The sequence below is a fragment of the Cetorhinus maximus genome, chromosome 4 (genome assembly GCF_964194155.1).
Source record: "Cetorhinus maximus chromosome 4, sCetMax3.hap1.1, whole genome shotgun sequence".
In the NCBI taxonomy this organism is placed as follows: domain Eukaryota; kingdom Metazoa; phylum Chordata; class Chondrichthyes; order Lamniformes; family Cetorhinidae; genus Cetorhinus; species Cetorhinus maximus.
The window spans coordinates 52,819,980-52,843,369 of record NC_135882.1 but is presented as its reverse complement, the minus strand read 5'-3'; the positions used below and the strand labels follow the sequence as shown (position 1 = coordinate 52,843,369).

General features: G+C 39.9%; 1 protein-coding gene across 1 annotated transcript in view; it reads right to left on the bottom strand.

Moving 5' to 3' along the window:
• eif3hb (eukaryotic translation initiation factor 3, subunit H, b) overlaps positions 1 to 23,390 on the bottom strand; it is a 165,827-nt gene that overhangs the window by 12,529 nt on the left and 129,908 nt on the right. The window contains exon 5 of the mRNA XM_078540198.1: positions 19,983 to 20,132. Coding sequence (XP_078396324.1) covers positions 19,983 to 20,132 — 150 coding nt within the window. The remainder of the gene's footprint in view (positions 1 to 19,982; positions 20,133 to 23,390) is intronic.

The window sequence follows — 23,390 nt, the reverse complement described above, 5'->3', positions numbered from 1 at the left end:
CTATTTGCAGTGCTCTATTAACCAGCATCCAAATTTCAGTGACATTTCTAAACAGACAGCTAAATTTCTTGCTTTATGTTCATTGTGTAAAATAAATGAGAAAAATGAGAGTTGGCTTTTTTACATCCCAAAAATATTGCCATGTGCTGTTTGGTGAAGCCAAGTTATCAATTTACATAATTTTACTGAGACAGGCACCTAAACAATGTCAACACATATGCACATGGAGGTGCACTAATGGGGTTTTAGGCTGCTAGAAATAATTGATGGAAGGTGAAAAATAGCTAAAACAAATTCTAATGGAATAAATTAAAATGGAGACTCTTTTCGGGAATTCAAACAGAAGAAATAAATTAACCTCCATAGATCTGTCATAAAATAGGTGTTATTAATTTAAATAAAGTAGGCATTTTTCCTTTAAATTTTAGCAGTCAACCAGGATCTTAAGATTTTAACTGCACACTATAATCATTTTGTAAAAAATATAAAGCCACTATTACATCTATTTTAAACCTCATTATGGAATGCATAGACATAATTTTTTCTTTCGTACTTCCAAATGTTTTGACAATTGAAAGGTTTACTGAATAAATAATGCCTTGAACGATAAATGAGCTAAACACGAATTACCGCAAAAGAGACTTGGAAATGCTGTAGTCCCCCAAGAACTATTCAAAGTAATGTACTCCAACAGTTTCCCATGGACAGTGTCAATGCTAATAGATTTTGACATATATTCTTTTAAATCATGGAAGATTAGGACTAAGGTTCTAATCCAGTCCAGGATGAAAGACTTTGCTGTCTCTGACAGTGCCTTTTGAAATGAGTTTGGGCAGTCTCAACCTAACTCTTAGTAAAAAGACTTACGTTTATATAGCAGCCGACACAATTGCAGATTGTCACAAGGGCCACTGAAGTAATTTTGAAGATCTTACACTGTTGTAACGTAAGAAACAGGAAAGTCAATTTGCATATAACGAGTTCCCGAACAACATGATGCTGACCAAATTTTTTTTTAATAGTAATGTCAGTTAAGGGATGAATATTGTCCAGGGCATGTGAGAAATGTAGAGTCTTCAATGTAGAGCCATAGCATCTTTTAAACCTAAATAAGCAAGCAGACAGTGTTATCTGCAAGTTGCTATCTCTGACAGCGCAGTAATCCCTCTGTCCCGCACTAAAATGTCAACTTGCGTTATAAAATAAAAGCAAAATACTGTGGGTGCTAAAAATCTGAAATAAAAATAAAAAATGCTGGAAAAACTCAGCATGTCTGGCAGCACCCGTGGAGAGAGAAACAGAGTTAACATTTTGCGTTCAAAATGGCTCTTCTTTGAAACTGGAGAGAGGTAGAAATGTGATGGGTTTGATGCTGTTGAAAAAGTTGGGGGGGGGTGCATGTGGAGCAAAATAGAAAGTCAGTGATAGGTTGGAAGGCAGGAGATATTAAATGGCAAAGATGTTGTGGAACACAAGTCAAAAGCAGTGCTAATGATAACAAAGATGAAAGCTTTGGTTCAGAGTAGGTGTTAATAGCAGAATAAAGATCAATACTGTCTAAAAGCAAAATAGCAGAATGTATAATAGTAGAAAAAAGGGTCAGTGCTGTCTGAAAGCTATCGCTCCTGCCCCCCAACCTATCCCTGACCTTTATGCACCAGGCATACCTAAAAATGAGTCATCAACCTGGTGAAGTTGATGAACTACTTGCATGCCAAACAGTGGAAGGAGCATGTGATAGACAGAGCTAAGTGATCCCACAACCGACAAATCAGGCCAAAGCTCTACAGTCCAGTCACATTCAGTTGTGAATGTTGTGAATTGTAAACAACTAACAGGAGGAGCAGGCACCACAAATATCCCCATCCTCAATAATGGAGAAGTCCGGCACATCAGTGTAAAAAAGACAAAGCTAATCATCTTCAGCGATAAGTGCAGTGTGCTTGATCCATCTTGGCCTCATCCTCGGGTCCCCAGCATCACAGATACGAGTCTTCAGCCAATTTGATTTACTCCACATGATAATCAGGAAACAGCTGGAGGCACCGGATACTGCAAAGGCTACGGGCCCTGACAAAATTCTGGCAATAAGACTGAAGACTTGTGCTCCAGAACTAGCCGCGCCCCAGCCAAACTGTTTCCGTACAGCTAAAACACTGGCATCTACCCAGCAATGTGGAAAACTTCCCAGGTATGTACTGTCCATTAAAAAAAAGGACAAGCCCAATCTAGCCAATTCACACCCCCCCGGTCTAATCTCGATCAACAGCAAAGTGATGGAAGGAGTCGTCAACAGTGCTTTCAAGCTGCACTTACAAAGTAATAACCTGCTCAACAATGGTCAGTTTGGTTTCCGCTAGGGCCACTCAGCTCCTGACTTCATTACAGCCTTGCTCCAAACATGAGCAAAAGAGCTGAACCCAAACGGTGAGGTGAGAGTGACTGCCCTCGACATAAAGGCAGCATTTGACCGAGCATTTTTGGCATCAAGGAGCCCTAGCAAAAATGAAGTCAATGGAAATCAGGGGGAATACTCTCCATTCGTTGGAGTCACACCTAGAACAAAGGAAGATTGTTGTGGTTGCTGGTGGTTAATCATCTCAGTCCCATGACACTGCTGCAGGAGTTCCTCAGGGTACTGTCCTAAGCCCAATCATCTTCAGCTGCTTCATCAACGACCTTCCCTCCATCATAAGTTCGGTGAGGATGTTCACTGATGATTGCACAATGTTCAGTACCAATCGCAGATCATCAGATACTGAAGCAGTCTTCTGAAAAAGGACAGCAGATGCATGGGAACACCACCACCTGTAACTTCCCCTCCAAGCCACATACCATCCTGACTTGGAACTACTTTCACTGTCACTGGTTCAAAATCCTGGAACTCCCTTCCCAATAGCACTGTGGGTGCACCTACACCACATGGACTGTGGCAGTTCAAGAAGGCGACTCACCACCACCTTCTCCAGGACAATTAGGGATAGGCAACAAATACTGGCCTATCCAGCAATGCCCACTTCATGCGAAAGAATTAAAAAATGTTGTGTTGGCCTTCCTGATACTTCTCCATCACTTGCCTCAAAACAGAAGTGGCACTGGTGGTGCATCTTCCGGGCATGAATCCAAACTGACTTTCATGAATTTCCACTACTTTTCTCAATTCTCTGGTCCATGACTCTCTCCCATATCTTGAAGATATGTGGTAGGAGTTGAATTCCTTGTTAGTTTTACAATCTTGAATGTCTCCCTTTCCTTTGAATATTGGTACCAAAATGCTTTGCCACCATGCCCTTTGAATTTTCTCTCTTACAACACACTTGATTAGCTTGTTCAGGAGCTGGACTCCATATTCATCTAGGTAGGTCCACAGTTCCGCTGGTATCTCATTCAGTCCTACTGTTTTGCCTTTTTTTTATCATTTCAATACTGTTTTGATTTAGATTGGTGCTAGTTGTCATTCCTTGATTTGCAGCTACCTTCTCTGTCTTTGTTCTTGGGTTTTCTTCATTCATAAGCCAGTTAAAGTTTTGGCCCCACCTCACTTTGATTTCATTCTCTTTTACTAAGGTTACTCCACTTGAATTCTTGATCATATGTATATTTCCCACTTCTTTTGTTATTTATCTCTTGCAGCTGCTACTCTGAAGGTACCTTTTTGTCCTTCTTTGATATCAAGACTTTTATATATTTCTTCCATTACCAGTGATGCAATTACTTTCTTTGCATTCCTTTTTATACTATTCTTTTCTGCTTTGAGACCGCTCCAAGATGTTGACATCCTTCCTAAAGTGTGGTGCCCAGAACTGAACACAATACTCCAGCTGTGGCCTAACCAGTGATTAATGATGGTTTAGATGATTTCCTTGCTTTTATACTCTATGCCACTATTTATAAAGCTCAGAATCCATTTTTTTAAAACAATCCTTCTGACTTGCTGTCACCTTTAAAGATCTGTGTACGAACACTCATAGGGGTCTCTATTCCTGCACCCTCTTTAAAATTGAAACATTTAGTTCATATTGCCTCGTCTAATTCTATTGACCAAAATAAATCACCACACTTTTCTGCATTAAATTTCATATGCCATGTGTGCGCCCATTTCACCAGTCTGCCTATGCCCTTATGGAGCATGTTATTACAGTATCCTGTTCACTGTTTACTATATTTCCGAGTTTCATGTCATCCGTAACCCCCTTGAAATTATGCCCTCTAAGCCCAAGCCCAGGTCATGTGTATGCATCAAATAGAGCAGCGGTTCTAATATAGCTCCTCTTGGGGAATGCCGCTGTATACTTTCCTCCATTCTAATGTTATGAGCAGGAGTGGGGTAAATTTAAACAGCACTAATGTCTCCTCTCCGTAAACAGAAAGGCATTTTGATTTGTTTCCCTCTATAAGTGGTGGCGTGTTTTCCAACCCCTCAGTTTTCATGTGATCCAATTTTCTATTAATAATCCCACAGCAAACTTGAGATAGGGTGAACTAAAAGGGGTTAGTTTATTGCACACATTCAAAATGCGAAAGGAGGGTTGCAATATCGCCTCCACACTAGACAGTAAAGGCAAGGATAGAAAAAAGAAGGTTTTATGGCACAGAGACCACAGAGAAAGTAAATATTGGTTCACGTGAGTTCCAGAGTCCAGAATCAAAGTCCAGCGAGGTATTCCTTCATGGAGGTCAGCGGGCTGACAACCAGTGTTGTAGAATTCCCTTTTCCAGTGGTGTTGACTAGGCACGCAGAGTTGAATCAGTCTTATAGGCAAGAGCACGGAACTTCCAACAGAAGCAGGGTAGATGGGTCCAGGTGTTCAACCTAGGCCAGCGCTCTTTCAGTGTGGCTTGCTAATCAAATATTAAACAGCAAACTGAGCTTTTCAGTTCAGCAAAGCAATATTACTTGTTCCAGAAGCCAGAGGCCCATGTCACATGACTTCCATCTCTCCACCATCTTTGACAAAGAATGTGTAACCATTGTCTGGATTCCAATGGCTGTTAAATGTCTCAGCCATTCAGAATTAAAAGGAAGGTTGTGGGGCATTTGTCTTAGCAGACTATTCATCTCTTCCTGGCCAGCCTGGGTTATTAAATGCAGATGGCCTTTGCATATATCTCTTTGAAAATGGGCCGGACAGTTCACAGGAGATCGTTAGTGGCTCCTCAGGGATAACAAGGTATGGGTTTTCCTAAAACTGCCAAGCAAATTCTTTTGTTCTGGGGTCACAGACAGACAGAGTTTCAGCCATTTTAAAGGTCTTTGTTCAGTTTTTAAACATTTAGAAATAGCGATGAGCATAACTATACATATTTTATAAAAATATAAAGTGTGAGCTCATACTAATTAAAAATTGTTCACTGCAACTCTCTGCTTTCTGTCCCTTAGCCAATTTCATATCCATGCAGCCACTACCCCTTTAATCCCATGGGCACCAATCTTGCTTACAAGTTTTAGCTGTTACTTTATCAAACGCCTTATGAAAGCCCAGAGACACAACATCAACCATTGTACCCCCATTAAACCTGTCCCCCAAGCCCCAACCCCCCACATGCCCACATTTACATGATTTCAGTTCTTTGAAGAAGTTAGTCAAACGCAATTTGCCTTTAACAAATCTGCGTTGGCTTTCTGTTATTAACCCATGCTTTACCTACTGGAAGTGGTTGTTATCAACACATGCTTGAAATGATTAGGTCCAGCTAAAATCTCTTACCTACCTAAGCCAAAAAAAGCTGGAAGCATTGGATAAGCAACGCTAGGTGCAACCAAAGTTTAACTTTGACTGTCAGCAGACAAGCAAAAATCCGCAGAATATTTGTCAATTTTTTGTGGATAATCTGCAGGACATTAAACTTGCATTCTTATGAATAGGAATTCCATAATTATATATTTTCATTTTTTAAGAACGCATTAAAATTTTGCCAGTTGGATCTTATTACAAAAAAAAACACCTTTGGGTCAGGAGCTTTAAAATTATCTATTCCGTGCTGCTTTACTTATGAATTGTCCTACCAGTCTGGTCAAGTATTCATCAGTAACTGACCACTGAACACCAGTTACTATACAACGCTTCTCACTAGACACAAACTCTCTTGAAAATTTTACAGCGTATCACAGCAACTAAAGCACATCTGAGCAAAAGTGAATGCCTGCCAAATGTATTATAAACACACACCGTACATAACAGAGACAGCAGCAACAAACAGATATCTACCAGTAAATTTATTTGAAACCCCCATCCTGAAAGCCCCCAGGAAACAGTATGGATTGGACGATTAATGCTAGGTCTACAGTTTCTAATATCTTCTTCTGAACTTGTATTCATAATATAGATGGCTGTTTTCTCCTCTTCTTTCTTGACCAAACAGGCTTTTCTTCAGTTAAATGCCAATGTGGCACAAGTGAATACTTTAGTGTCCAGATGAAATATTTGCTTAACATGCATAGCAAAATTACTGAACGAGAATGAAACAAGGCTTCATTTCACTTCCTTTTCTTTGAGGGTTCCAGTTCTTTCATAAAAAATGTGTTTTCACTTCCACTTAAACTAGCTGTAGGCTCTTTAAAAAAAAAGCTCATAATCCTATGTAATCTTTTGAGTTAGTGAGTAAAATGTGTATACAGGAACTTTAAACTGGGATATGATATTGCAGGTGGTAGCCCTGCTATACCTTGCCCAGGTGGCTGTTGCTCATGTCTAGACTGTGGGCATCAATGGGTCATTCAACTACAGTGGAAGTTAAATCACGCTCAACCTCATCCTCAACCAGCATCCGTGTGAATACATTCCTAGCAATCAGATGCAAGCCCTTTCCAATTTTTCCACTCTGTTTGGCTAAAACCCCATCTCAGCAGAGACCAGGAATTCAACCTGAGAGCTTCCTGGTCTTATGACGAAAAATTACACCATTTGATTCCCCTTCACTGTGGCCCGTTAGGGATCTTCCCAATTTATTTCTTCTGCCATTATTTTAAATATGGTATTGGAATATGCTGCGTTTGATTAAAACCACAACCTAACTGAGTCTCAACACTTATAGCAAGTTATCCTATAGGTAAAGAAAGAACTTGGGTTTACATTACACCTTTTACACCTTCAAAGTTTCCTGAAGCACATCACAGTCAAATGAAATAAATTTTATTTGAACCTACCCCTTACCCTGAAAACCCCCTAAGGAAAGAAGTGTGGGTTGACCAATTAATACCAGGTCGACAGATTCTAATATCCTCTTCTGAGCTTAAATCTACAATATATATGGCTATTTTCTCTTTTCTTCAGGCTTTTATCTTCATTCAAACGCCAATGCGGTAACACTAAATACTTTAGTGCCCAAATGCAATGTTTGCTTAAGATGCATCACAGAATTACTGAACAAGGGTGAAGCAATAAAGTAGTTACTGCGTTTCATTTGATGTCAGAAATACAGTAACAAATCTGCACACAGCAAGGTTACCAATCATCAAATAGTCTGTTTCAGTGGTGTTGGTTGAGGAAAGAATTTTAGCTGTGACACAAGGACAACTTCTCAGCCTTTCTTCAAGTGATACCATGGGATCTTATATGTCATATGAGAGGACAGTTCAATATCTCCTCTAAACAGTGCAGTACTGTACTGAAGTGTCATCCTAGATTATTTGAGATTTCAACCCACAAACTTTGATTCAGAAGTGTCAGTACTAATTTCATTATCTACATTGTCCAGGTTACATTGTCATGAAAATGTAGTGTCAAACAAGAGTTCACTGAAAATCAGCAGTTCCACAACCATTGAATAATTCATAGGAGTAGAGAAAAATTAACATTCCAACAATTTGTTTACAATATTAAAAAAATTGGTAGCCAATTTCTGTGCATTCTTATTCCTGTGAAGGAAGCTGATATTTTACATACTCTAGCAGTTAGGGGTCTGTCACACTTAGTAATTGAAATTGAAGAGATAAAATAGAGTTTTAACATTGTCCCTATTATTTGCACCTAATAGAACAAGATGCATCAAAAAGTTAGTTTGATTGGTGCTCAAGCAAACTTTGCCCATGTTAAGACCAAATATTTAACACTCCCATTACATTAGACACAGTGAGCTTCCAATGGTAACAATTCAATACACACACTGATCAATTATCCACAGGCTTTAAGCAATTACACAATCTTCAATTAAAGCAAGATAGAGCCATGAACAAATTGGAAAAAAGATAAATTTCACTGTTTGAAAATCCTATCTTCAAAATCAAACTACATCTCGAGATTTCTTGAAAGGTTAATGTGACTACTTAATAGAAAAATGTATAGTTTTACGACAATATTTGGCATTTACTATGATCTGGTCTACAATCCCTTTTGTATGATGTACAAAACAAATGTCCAAGTTCTGTTTTTAAAGGGAAACGGAATATTTTAAAACATTTTCATTATACCCCACAACTTTGGATCTGAAACATAAAACCATAGAGTCTGAATTGAAGAAACTATGCAGCACAACATGCTTCCTGGAACATTAACATTTTTGTTTGAATTCTGACTAATCCATTTTCCACAATTCCTGCATAGAATACTCATTGGAGCTTTTTTTTAAAAAAGAGACTGCATTCAAAAATACAATAATGTCTAAGGCTGCAATGAGTTCAAGTAGAACACAAGCTAGGATTTGTGCAATGCACAAACAATTTCAGAAGTTTTCATGCATCTAATTGGATCACACTACAATGGGTTTTACAATAAAAACAGAAACGGCTGGAAAAACTCAGCAGGTCTGGCAGCATATGTGGAGAGAGAAACAGAGTTAACCTTTCGAGCCCAAAACGACTCTCCTTTGGAACACGAGGAGTCACATTGGACTCAAAACATTAACTCTGTTTCTGTCTCCACAGATGCTACCAGACCTGCTGAGTTTTTCCAGCACTGCCTGTTTCTATTTCAGACCTCCAGCATCCGCAGTATTTTGCTTTTATTTTAATAGATTTTACAATACTGAATGAAAGCATGACGCATATTTATATTTTAAAAAAGTTGAGGTTTAAAATTAAGAAATGTAATTGGTGTTTCTCTTAATTTAAAAAACAAGAAAAGCTATGTCGTTGGATATCCATAGATCAATTACTATAGTTTTTAAAGTAACATGTAATCCTGTGATTCTGCAAACAGAGAATGGTTAATAACTCAAGTTCTTCTTCCTTGTGGGAAAATATGCAGCTTATTTTTGGTGCATCCCCATAATCAATTAAGAATTCACCTTGTGAAAAAGTTACAGGTGGCAAGTTTGTTACAGCTCCAATACTTAAATTTCCCTCAAATCAAAATGTCATCTCAAATGCTTCCCAATTGCCTCTACCACAAGGTGCTAGCCTTGGCTCGGTGAAAGCACTTTCACCTGTGAGTCAACAGGCTATGGGTTCAAGTATCACTCCACAGACCTAAGCACAAAATCTAGGCTACGCTTCAGTGCCATATTTAGGGAGTTCTGCACTGTCGGACATGCCATCTTTTGGTGAGACATTAAACATACTTTTACATCTACCCTATCAGGAAACGTAAAAGATCCCATTAATGCCATTCAAAGAAGAGCAGGGAAGTTCTTACAGCAGCTTGACTAGTGCTTATGCCTAAACCAAATGCTATTTTGCTCAACTGCAATATGCATTTTGAAGCTCTTTCATGGCATTCCCATGTAATGGGTGTTGAATTTCAGCACGTCCCTGTTTTAAGTTGCCCCGTTTTAAGTCATTCCACTTTGGCAGCTAACGGTATTACCCTTTAGTGTTGGGAGCTTCATTTTAACATTGTTTCGCACCAGGTCTGACGCAGGGTCGCATAAACCAATGGTGGGGGGGTCATTTTGGAGCAGCCTCTCCTGCTGTTGACCCTTCCTCTCACCAACGACCCCCACGCTTGTTCCCAACCCTCGTGTTTGCTGACCGTTCCAGTCACTACTGACACTCTCTCTTGGCGCCTCTCCAGCTTGTGGCTTGTCTCTGTAATGCTGCACCTTGACGTTGCTCTCACTTTGAAGCTACTCTTCTTGTCTTGCGCCACTCGTCTCCTGAGCCAATGCTCACAGTGAGGGTGCAGAGAAGGAAACAGTGAGTGGGAAAGATGTGGAGCGGGAAGTCTGGTGAGAAGGCGGACCAGCAGAGGCCAGGATTGGCGAAAGGAGGGTCACTGAAAGGGAAGGTCGGCAGCGACCAGGAGGATCGGGGGCAGGATGTGTGGCAAGCAGGAGGTTCAATTGGTAGCACCCCGGAGGGTCAGGGATCAGGACAGGTGGTGAGCTGAAAGAGCTAGCATAAAATAAAATATAAAAATATAAGTTATTTCATTTAAGAACATATGAATTTAGCAATGTAAAGTATTTCAACTTACAGGGTATAAAGCTTGAATGTTTTTTGTCTGTCAAAAAGGTCCTACAGAACGCACCTACAGTTTTTACTTGTTTGTGGTGGGAAAATCTTATTCACTTAATATTGTTTTGTTTAAAGTTGCACTTTTCAGGAATGCAATTACATTGTTAGGCAAGGGCTTAACATATCCAACAGATTCAAATAGGGTGGGGAGGGCAGTGCATAGGAAACAGCTGAAAATGTATAAACATTTTTACTTTCCATAGAACACTCACTGATATACATGGGTATTTTGGTAAGGGAACCTGCTATTCATTTTATGCTCCTCTGCACACCAACCAGGTCCGACAGGTTGGAAGATCTGCTCACTGGCCTCCCCCCAACATAATTTTCAAATCAGTTGCTAAGTGTTCAAGATCGGCTAGAGCATAACTTCCCTTCCTTCACATCAAAGGAAGAGCTTGGCCTTCACTTCACAATACTACCACAGTTGCAACTCAGCATCTGGGGGAAATCTCAGCGATCCCAGATTCACCACTTCACTGGATAGTAATGCTCCCTTTAAATGAAGTTTCACTAGAGTTCTTCAGGTGCAAGAAAAAAGTTTAAATAATCTGAAAGGAGACATTTCTCTTCAAAGAAAAGTGCTTTATTCCCCCCTCTTATGGCTCACTCTCATTTTTTGATCAATGGTACAGCTGGCAACTTTCTCCAAAGAGCTTCAATAATCCTCCTCTATAACTGAATCCAACCATGCATCCCTTTCACCACCCCTCTCCGTTTTAGGGAAAGTCAAGCTTATTGTTTGCTCAATGATTAGTCTGCTGAGGTGGGAACGTATGTCTTAGGTTAACAGCTGCAATTTCCCATGTCCTTACACTCCATGACAAAGTAGTACTGATACAAAATTCCATTAAAAAAAGTAACACAGGATATTATTCGTGAAAATTTAAATGGCTCAATATTAAGGTGTGTGTAACTGGTCATGCTAACCCTGCGAATGAGAGTGGAAACATACTGACATTATGAAGAAAAGTCTGATTGATAGCAGCACAGAAAACTGCCACCTTACCAGTAAAGTGTCATATTCCTAGCCCTTCTTAGATTATGTGTTCTCTGCTAATAATTTTAAGGGAAAGCTGGTTTAATAAAAGCAAGGCAAATCAAAGGACAAGATTGTCAGTAGCTATGGGCTCACAAATGGTCAAACAAGATCTAGGGACAATTTAAATCGGCAGGAAGGGTATGATTTTACCTAGGAAAATGCTGTGCCTAATTTAAAAAGATTGATGGCTCCATTTGTTTTACAAATTAGACCACATAAATGGAATTTCCAGACCGAACAGCTAAAATTCAGGTACAACACTAATCATACGTGAATGTTATACAGAAACTGAGAAACAGTTGATTCTAACAGGATGTGTTTGTGCCAATGCAGTGCCTATCATCTATGTACATGCCATCAGCAAAACAAGCAAACATATGTGAAGATAAAGTATACTAAGTATATTGAGCATTACCTTTAGTAGAATTTTAAGAGCATTAAAATGGCATATTTCTTTGAATATCTGTTCTGAAGTAAAATATATTCACAAATTGGGCAATGCTCTTTCTAAATTGAATTTTAACTTTTTAGATTTCAAAGCTATTTGTTCAAATATAAGCAGAGTCCTTGTAAGCTAAAGCTCCTACCAATCTGATTTTTAAAATTTAATTTTGAAACAAGCATGTTTTTCATGAGTGACCTATGTAAAACATTGCACAATAAAACAAAGATGGCAGAGGAATATGAAACGTAGCTTGTTACAATCCCCATAGAAAGCAGTAATTTTTAAAGAGATATGAATTTCCCAGCAACTGATGGAAAGAGTCACACAAGGTTTCATGCTTTAAGACGAATACTGTAACAAGCAAACTGAAATCAACATGGGCTAAACATTACTTAGTAGGCAACTAATACACTAAACCACAGAAAAGGTACTCTCCCCAATAACTAATTAACATAGCCAGAAACCCTACGCCACCTTTATATGTTACACCACACTCGCAGCAGATACGTAGCCTTATAGTTAAAGTCCCAAATTCCTCCTGGCTATTCAACGGGTTCTCTTCTTCATGCTACACCGGAGCAAGCCTTCCTGTGTACTTATAAAAGTCCCTTCACTCAATCTCCTGAGTATAATCAAACCACTTTCCAGCATCAAAACACCCTCTGGCAACTCCTCGGCCTTTAAACTTCCAAAAGTTCCATCTCTTCAAACAGGGAATCCGTTCTCACCAGCACTCTGCTTGATGGTTAAGGCAAAACGCAGTCTGTGCCTGGCAAAGCAGCCGCTGTTTCAGTTTTCCTTTCTAGGTTGCGCTGTATGTCTGAGACTGCGAGTCACAAGACCAGCTAAGGTCAAGGTGTGAAAACTAGCACTTGAGTTTCCAGGAGTTTCAGTCTGAGCAATGTCCTCATGACAACCAAATCACATGGGCCTATCTCTGGGCAGATTTTAGCACGATTTCACATCATACTCTGTTCCAGGACATTCCGTTTTACCACAAAATAAGATAGGCAGTTTGAAACATAACCGCTTTATAAAGTCTTGCATTCGTAACAAGCTACTTAAGGACACAACGCCATTAAACTAACTATTAGTACAATGATCACAGCTTTTCATTATAACCGCTGGACTACATTAACTTTTCCTTTCCTTTTCAGGAACTTATCTGCTACACATTAATTCATCCATCACGGTTCACCTCAGTTTACAACATGGTCTAACAGGTTTTGGTAAGACTCAGTCTCTGAGCTTTGTGCTGTTGTTCCAAATTCAGGGATTTCCGTACACAAAGACAACCTGAAGAGAATGGAACCTCCAAATAAAAATTAAATGTCACAGGCACACAAATCATTGATATATGTTTTAGAATTCTGTTTTTGCAAAAGCTCTTGTAACAATTTTCCAATCTCACCTTCACTGATCTGAAGATGATGATAAGCAGTACTGAATGGAGGCAAGATACCTTCCCCCAAGAGAGGGGGCTACTCTCACACTGACCAACTGTTAAGTAAAATTGGAAAAATCTTGGCACAGGTTTCCTTCCTGACCACTGTGGAAAGGAGTGTCTTTCGTCATCATTGGCTGTTAGATGATGTCGGCTTGGTCGCAAGATTCTGCCATGGGTCTTCATGTGACTGAACAAGTAGATTCTCAACTCATCGACCTTTGGGCACATGGGGCAGGACGTTGAACAAAGTAGTAGAATCTGGGGTGAAGAATTTGCTTCTGTTTCTTTTTTTCCTCTGTTGCTGGTCTGCCTCATCATTAAGAAGTTGACTCAAAGCATGATGCAGTTTGATGGATAAGTTGTCACCATTTTGAATAATTGGTAACAAGCTTCCTAGTCATTAATATCAATGTTGTCGCACTTCAAGGAGAGCTTCAGAGTGAATTTGAAACATTTTCTTTGCCCTCCTCTGGTATTTTGGCCATATGAAGTTGAGAAATCAACACAGGGGGGCCAGTGGGTAGACGCTTATTCGCCATCCAGATACCGTGCTCAGTTCATCGAAATTGATTTTGCAGGAGTTTTGCTTCACTGCTTGTGAATCTGGTTTCGAGAATGATACTAGAGTTTGATTGACAGTCCTCCCATTGAATTCGGCGGATACGGCGGAGGCAGTGCTGATAGAATTTCTCTAGCTCTCTTATGAGTTGCTGATATACAGTCCAGGTCTCACTGCAGTACAGGAGTGGGGTGATGACAACTGCTCTGTACACCAGGACTTCTGTTGACTTGCGGAAGTCTTTGTTGTCAAACACTTGCAGCCATAATTTGTAGAACACTGAGCTGGCGCAGCTGATCTGGTGTTGGATCGCCTTGTTAATTGTAGCCTTTTGGGAGAGATGGCTGCCAAGGTATGGAAAATCTCAACACATTCCAGAGTCTCTCCTTCAACATATATGGAAGGTGAAGTTTTTGGCCGACCAGGTGTAGGTTGTTGAGAGTTTTGTTTTAGCAACATTCAAGGAAAGGCCAAGTTTCTTATATGCAGTATTGAGATCGAAAGTAAGAGAGGCTTGCAAATCTGGTGCTAAGTGAGCAACGACACTGCATTCATTCACAAACTGTAGGTCATGTATGTCTATGGTGGTCTGTTTAGCTTTGCCAGAGGTAACTGAGGTCAAAGAGTTTTCCACCTGGATATTATTTAATACTCACACCAGACAGCAGTTGATCTTTGGTGAGGTGAATAGGCACTGTTAAGTAGATAGGAAAATGTATGGTGGCTATCACACAGCCTTGCTTAATCCCTGTCCAGATTTTGAAGGTGCCTGTTTCAGATATCCTACTCAAGACAGTTGCAGTCATATCATCATGCAGCATTTGTGACGAACTTTCTTGGTTATCCAAATCTTTGGAGCATAACCCACACAGCCTCACGATTTACTGAATCAAATGTTTTGATAAACGCAATGAAGAGCTCCTGATATTATCCTTGACATTTTTCTTGGATTTGTCTGGCAACAAAGACCACATTGGAGGTTCCTCTGGAATGCCTAAAGCCAAACTGTGTCTCTGGGAGGATTACCTCAGGCACAGGAAGCAGGTGGTCCAGGAAAATGCATGTCAGGATTTTCCCTGCTATGGACAAAAGGGAAATACCTCGATAGTTTCCACAGCATGATTTGTTTCCCTTCTTGAAGATAATTACAATTGTCCCATTCTTGAAGTTATTTTTCCTCCCGAATCCATAAGATGATTGCATGGAGTCTTGATGTGAGCATAAACTTCTCAACAGCAGAAAAGGAGAAGGAAGACAATGTGTTTCACTGGCTGCGAAGGCAGAACAAGGCTGCAGTGGCAAGGTGGTCCTGGTCTTTGTGGCTCAACGCATCACAATCTGACTACCAACTCATCGAGATCATGTGAACAATGACAGCACTCCAAGTTCGTCACGTTAAAAAAAGTCACATGCAGGTTTCTACCAGGTCCATTTGCCAAGTCCTGTGGTAATGGAGAATTGGCGACAGGGACAGAAGTCCCAAGTCAATAATCTGCACACAGGCAATAGATGCAAGGTCATCACTGGACACCTCTATTGGGCCAGAGGTGTCTATGCGCAGCAGAATCTATGACTGAGCAATCCTCTTTAGTGGTGTCTTTATGGACAGTGGAAAATAACCAAAGCTTGGGAGGATAAATAAAAGATGAACTACACCAATGTCTTTTCTGCTGGCAATTTAAAACATCCGTGAACTCTGCATGTAATTCCAAAAGAATGAATTTTCCAATAAAAATAGAGGCCCCAATTAAATAATCTATGCACATTTACAAAATCTCAATATAATCATGGTCAAAAATGAACCAGAGGCAAAAATGCTCTTTGTATAAAATTCATTCTTCAAATTTTGTATAGAACTGCCAGCCACATTATCAATATCTAACTCACAAGCTTCATTCTATGGCTAGGAAAAAAGACTGTAATCATAAGGTCTCTCTCTCTCTCTTGTTGTCACTCTTCCCCAAACCTTCTAATTTGTGACCATCACCAGAACTAAGTCTTCACCAAAATTTTTGTAGACATTGTGTAATTTCTCACTGACCATATTTGAAAAAGATTAAAACTAACTGACACACTTCCAACATGCCAAAAAAAATTTAGAATCTCAAACTGTGTGCATTGGCTTAAATGACAGAAGTTAAACTTCAGGATATTTTATTGGGCACAAAATAAGAATGCTGACAGCAACAAATAGTAAATCTACCCAGGGTGTAATAAATAGGTCAATGATTTAGAAAGCCCCACTGGAGATAACGAGATGAGCTAGCTTTATTAAATAATTCAAAAATAGCTTAGCTGGGAAAAATTACTATTATGGTTTAAAGGAATACATGTTGCCAGAAGGCTAGGTTATTCTCCCCAAACACAAAAACTGCAACAGCTGGCATGGCAAAGTGAAAACCCAAATTAACATGAGGAATATAGGCCAAGGAATCAGAAGGCTGCACCAAGTACTCCAGCGACAGTGAGAGGACAATGGTGATTTAGTTAGGTGCTAAGAGAAAAATCTAATATCCAAAATCAGATTTAATTTGGATAACATCCAATTTAAACTACTCCATTTAACAGTACTGTACATCTCAATTCACCTAGAATTCAATGCAAAACTGCAACTAGGTCAGGTGCTTAACTTGTATTCATCCTTTTCAGTCATTTGTCTATATAGGTAGATGTTCCAAAGTAAAATTGGCATACTACTCAGGTATGTTCTGTTGGGACGAAGACGGGTAGTTATACACTGAATGAGACACATGTACAACACTTCATAAAATTGAATTGTGTCACTGAGTTCACTGATTAACTCATTCCATTTAATTTAAATATCCATTGCATATTAACGTCAATGCTCAATTATGCTGGGTCCTTTGCTACTCATATTATCAATGATCTGAAAATGGGTATTGAGGGAAGATTGATAACAATTGCCAGTGATGCCAAGGTTCAAGGAGTTGTAAACAATTAAGTGCACACTGATCAGGTGCGGAGGCATCTAAAGAAGATTGGGAAAATAAGACTATAGAAATGGCAACTGAACTTCAAAGTCAACAAATGAAAAATCATGGCAATAGAGAAGCAGATTAAATATTGGGCCTATAAACTAAGCAGTGTTAGTCTACAGATACAGCCCAGGAAAAGGATTATTGACAGACATATCATTGAAACTGCTTGCAACAGTTTAAATAAAAGGCAAATAGGGGCAGGGGTTGTATTGAATTATGGAACAAAATGTGCATGGGATATGATACCAAGCCTATGATGATGGCCTAATTTGAACTACTGTGTGCAGTTCTGGTTTGCAATTTTACAAAGGCCATCATAGCTTTGGAAAAGGTGCAGAAAAAGGCTGCCTATCTGAACCGGAAGACGGACACAGATGCTAGGGAAACTGTATGAACTGAGTTTGTTGATATTGGAGAAGACAGAGGGAATGTTGTTGAGGTTTTTAAGATCCTTAAGGATACTGTAAAGTGGAATACCGAGAAGCTGTTTACCAAAGCCTCAGAAATAACGATGAGGAATAGCAAATGATCAGATTAGTTTCATTAGAGAACAGATAGGGTGTAATGCTCAACTGACTGAGGTTGATAACATGAGCAATTAGAAAGGCAAGACAGCAAATCAAATTGGAGAGACATAAATAGTGAATTATGTATGAAGCTTTGAACTCTCGGCTAGCATGATGGACTAAATTGGTGAATCCCAGGCTTGTGCTTTCCTATGCTCTTCAGGTTCCCCATAGCTCAGCTGGTTAGAGAGTAATTGAGCAATTCAGAAAGGGAGAGTTCCAGGTTTGAACAATTCTCTGTTTCTAAAATTCTCCCCCTGCCCCAAGCTAAGAAAACCAGGGTTCCATGCCTGATTGCTGTCCATTGATCTCTGCGCTAAGTGTTATGCGGATATCAGGTGAGGACAACTTATGGATGAGAGTCTGAAATGCAATAACCCCTGCAATCAAGCTGTCATTGACACTCACCACTCTCTCTTACACATACACACTTAAGAAAAGGCACCAAAGGTTTGACACGGAATCAGAGTGAAGGATTAACATGAATAACATGCAAAATGCCGTTTATACAGCAACTGCTAATTTGTATTTCTGTCCAGATTATGACAGTATTGCGAGGCATTCATTATTATAATAAAAAACAAATAAATGCATGGTGTACAAAAAATTCTTTGCACAATAAAAATCTATATGGATTTCAAATATTTAGTTATCTTCAGTGTGGAAGTGCAATTATCTTGAAGTATTTCAGACAACTACCTAGGGTCTTAAATTGGCTACTAAACCCAAAATTTTAAGTTTAGAAGGTCTTGACTTTCATTGCATAATTACATTCCTGAGAGTTACACGTTAATCCTTTAATTGATAAAGGGATCTATCCAGAGGTGGTTCACCTTGACACATTCAGAACTCATAAGCCAAAGTTGCTTTGAAATATTAAAACTGCACTGGCAATTTTTAAAACATAAAGCATTGGCAGCATAAACTTTAGTAAAGGTGGCATCAAAAAGTCACACACGCAGTTGTTTAAACTGCATTTTGCCTGTGCAAAATCATTCTATTGAAAGGGTAGGTTTCCATGGCAGTAGGACCAGCAATGGTTCAACAGGAAATGAGTCAATACTAGGTACAGACTGCTCCATATTCAAACTGAGTCCTGGGACTGAGATTGATGCACCTGAATCTGAAATTATCCATCCTATGAGTCTGCAATCTAAATCGTGTTTTCTAATCCAACAATCTTCATTTTGTAATCCCTTTGCAACTGAGCCACATCAGATTTTTCACCCGCACTTCCTACACAGCTAATTTACTGAATGCTAAGTGCAAGTTTGGTTGAAGGCAATCATAGCACTTCTGCACTCCCAGACACCAACACTCCCTCCTGTCATAGCAGAGGTGGGACGTTTTTGTTTCTTATCTTATGAAAAAAAGAGAAACAGCAGATTTCAGTGTTTTGAAATCCTAGCACTAAAACATTTATTTAGTCTCTAAATCTGATTGACAATTATAAACCTGGAGTGCCCAAATTATGTGTTCATGCTAGCTCTACATGGGAGCTATTTACTCTAGTCTCATTTCCTTGCTCTTCTCCCAAACTTTTCATTATATTTCCACTTTGGTTGCATATCCAAAAACTCTTGAGTATCCTGATTGATAGAAGTTTCAGTAGCTGCTTGCAGCCATGTCCAGTGGAATGAAGAGAGCACCTTCGTGTGATCTCACTGCCATGAGATTTCTGTTTCAGAAAATATGGAAGTTGCGCAAAACAATTCCAGCAAGTATTATTTAGTGCTGTGCAAACAGCATAATCTGTTCCACTGATAAACAGCTAACGAAACCCACAAATTCTGCTGTCAGTACAAAAAGAATCTAAAAGAACGTTGGTTTCAGGTGAAACGTACAAACACAATGGGATGGATACATCATATATTAGCACAAGTGGTAATGCTGTTCATGAATTCAAGGTTGACCAAGAAATGCATGGGTGTGGAGATAGGTGCCAAAACAATTGAGGGAAAAGATGTTTGGAAAAATCCTGAACAGAGTTGAACACACGCTCAAGGTTTAATTCTTACTTTATGCTCTGCCAGACGGCAGTACAGGCACTACACTATGTTGGGGAAAGGAAAAATCACTCAGGCTCTCACTTCTGAACCATTTGCAAACACCCCTTCGAGACCTTGGATATGGACATTGAGCAAGATCACAATTGCACTTGGGGCTGTGATGTACCCAATCAACTCAGGGTCAACCCCTCGGGTTAGGTAATTGAGTAGAACCATTGCCTGAGGCTCATACTGTTGCAAACAGGAAAGGAAAAGAGGAAAATGTTCATTGCAAAACCCCTTGTCTAAGCAAACAGCTGGTGCTGCAAAAACTACCATGGTGGTAACTGGTCAAACAATATAGCAACACTGACGAACGTGTTTTCACCTTCAGTAGTATCAGCCAAACAAGCTTCAATAATGAGTAACTTATCTACCAACATTGTCACAAATGAGAATAAGATGTCAACTTGTACAAGGCAGATTTATGTTACAAAGAGACAAGCTCCTAAAAAGCAACTGGATTAAAGAAAACAAACTTACCCACTAGCCAGATTGAGGAGTTCCTGTTTTTCAGCCACATTTGATTTTTCTTCTAGTTCCCACAACAGCACATTGACGAGGTGAGAATTCTTGATAATAATGGGCACTTCTTCAAACATATTCTCAGAAGTAATGAGTGCCTTCTTTATTCTAGTTGATAAAGACAAGATGAAAATTCTTGAGAATTATGGGGGCATTTATTTGAATTTGTTTATAAGGTTGATCAGTGCTCAAACATCTATCATCACTCATTTGGAGATGGACGCATTTTGGCGTTGAAGTTACATATTTGGACTCATTTCACTCTTAAAATAACCACAGTTGCATTTGTTTATATGGGGTTGTAATTGGCATCACTTATTTTAATGACAGCTCTGAATCGCTCTTTGTATCTTTCTTTATTCAAGGCATTTCAAGGTTTCATATTTACAACATTTCAACAATCTAAATATTTTATGTTACTGGTATATCAACTTAGAACGTTTCTCCACTGTTCAGATGCTCAGCAACTTTGTCGAATGAGTAATTGAGCGTTGCAAACCAAGAATGCTCCACGTTTGATCTGAACTTCGACATGATAGGGGTAGGAATGTTACAACTGGGGTGGATTAGGGAATGGATAGGAATATCCAGATTTTCCCACTGTTGGCCATTATTCAGTGACTCCTGTTAGAGAAATACCACTGAATGAAGAATTGATACTTTGACAAGGCACTGAGGTGTGTCAGACATTCATGGGATCCTATCTCAGCAAATATTCAGTGCCTTTGAGATTAAATGCGTGGCTAAAAAAAAATTGCCAGTATGAAATCACTAGCCAACACAATTTAAAATGATTAAAGAATGTGATAAGATGTTCCAATACAGTTGCAATACAGACATCTACATGACAAATGGAAAATCACCCAGGTTATGTTCTGTCCACAAAAAGCAGGATAAATCCAATCTGGCCAATTACTGCCCCAGTCTACTCACTATCATCAGAAGTAATGGGAAGAATCGCTGACAGTGTTATCAAATGGCAATTGCTCACCAATAAACTGCTTATGGATGCTCAGTTTTGATTCCAACAGTGCCATTCATATTCAGACCTCATTACAGCCTTAGCCCAAACATGGACATGAAAAGTTGAATTCCAGGGCTGAGGTGAGAGCGACTAATCTTGACATTAAGGCAGCATTTGAATGAGTGCGGCATCAAGGAGTCCTAGCAAAATTGAAGTCAATGGGAATCGGGAGAAAGCTCTCTACAGGTGTGAGTCATATCTAGCATAAAGGAAGGTGAATATTGAATGCCAATCATCTCAGCTCCAGGAATTCCTGAGGAGAATGTCATCGGCCCAACCATCTTCACTTTCTCTTCATCATAAAGTCAGAAATGGGAATACTCATTGATGATTGCATAGTGTTCAGTTCATTTGCAACACCTCAGATACTGAAGCAGTCAGCAAGCAGCTGCATGCAGCAAAACCTGGATAACATTCAGGCTTGTGCTGACAAGCGGCAAGTGCCTTTTTGTGCCAAACAATGAACATCTCCAACTAAAGAGAATCTAACCACCTCATGTGCCATTCTATAGCATTACCATCACTGAATCTCTAACCATTGATATTCTAAGAATCACCATCGACTGGAAACTTAACTGGATCAGCTTGTGGCAAGTAACTCATCTCCTCACTCCCCAAAGCCTGTCCACAAGGCACAAGTCAGGAGTGTGATGGAATATTCTCCATTGGCCTGTGATTGCAGCTCCACAAACACTAAGAAGCTCGACATCATCTAGAGCACAGCAGTCCACTGGTTGGCAGCCCATCCACTGCCTTAAATATTCATTCCCTCCACCACGAATGCACAGGGGCACAGTGTGCACCATCTACAAGAAGCACCGCAGCAACTCACAGAAGCATCTTCGCCAGCAGCTTCCGACCTCTATCACCTAGAAGAACAAGGGCAACAGGCACATGGGAACACTACCCACCTGTATGTCACAACCCATCCTGACTTGAAACTATATCACCATTTCTTCACTGTCGCTGGGGTAAAAATCCTGGAACTCCTTTCCTAACAGCACTGTTAGTGTACCTACACCACATGGACTACAGCGGTTCAAAAAGGCAGTTCACCACCACCTTCTCATGAGCAATTAGGGATGGACAATAAATGCTGGCCTTGCCTGTGATGCCCACATCTCAAGAATTAAAAAACATTGTCTGAGAGCTACAAAGTAGACTGAAAATTATTTACAGAGCAATTTTGTCTCTAAGGTGCGCACACACAACCATCCAGGAATCTTGAATTTACAGCACAATGCAATAAACATGCGACGCACAAAGAAAAATAAGAGCAAACATTGATGCAGGGATCAGTGGGTTAAGCATACTGGTCTTTCAACTCAAGGTTGAGAGGATATGAGTCTCCATACTCTTTCTGGAAGTTGCAAGGATATTAGTAGTATATCTGGCCATCCTAAACCCATTTCAAAGTAGGTGCATAACACGGGCCACAAATCAGCACAAATTAGCAAATTATGCAATGTAATTATGAACACTTGTTCAGGAGAAGGTTAGGTCCTGCTGTCAAACAGCTCAAAGGCAGAATGCAAGGACATGGAAAGCATCTACTTGGAAAAGCTCTCTCTCCTCAGGGACTGTCCCAGTCTCCTTCAAATCTGTTTTTATCACCACTCCTCAAAAAACCAACCCACAATCCCTCCATCCTTGAAAACTACTGCCCCTTTCCAAAGTCCTTGAACTTGTTGACACCTCCCAAATTTGTGACCATCTTTCCCGGAACTCCATGTTTGAATCCCTCCGGTCAGATTTCTGGCCCTGCCACAGCACAAAAACGGCTCTCATCAAAGGTACAAATGATATCCTACGAGACCATGACAAAGGCAGGCTATTCCTTCTCATCTTTCTTGACCTGCCAGCAGCTTTTAACATGGTTGACTGCACCACCCTCCTCCACCCTCTCCACTACTGAACAGCTGGGTGGGACGACACTGACCTAGTTCTATTCTTATCCAATTGGCTCCTCTTCCTTCTCCATTACCTCTGGTGTCCCCTAAGGATCTATCCTTGGCCCCCTCCTATTTCTTGTCAATATGCTACCTTCAGCGACAGCATTTGAAAATGTAGCAGCAGTTTTTACATGCAAGCTAATGATATTGAGTTCTGTCTCACCACCTCTGTCAACCCCTCCACTGTCTCTAAATTTAATCCCTCTCCCTGAAATAGATTGTTCTACAATTTAGTGTCATATCTGACTGCAAGATGAGTTTCTCATCACATATTCACACCGAGACTACCTACACCTCCATTACATTGCCCAACTCCGCTTTGTCTCAGTTCAACAGTTGCTCAAACTCTCACCCATGCCTTTTTTGTACATAGTCTCGACTATTCCAACA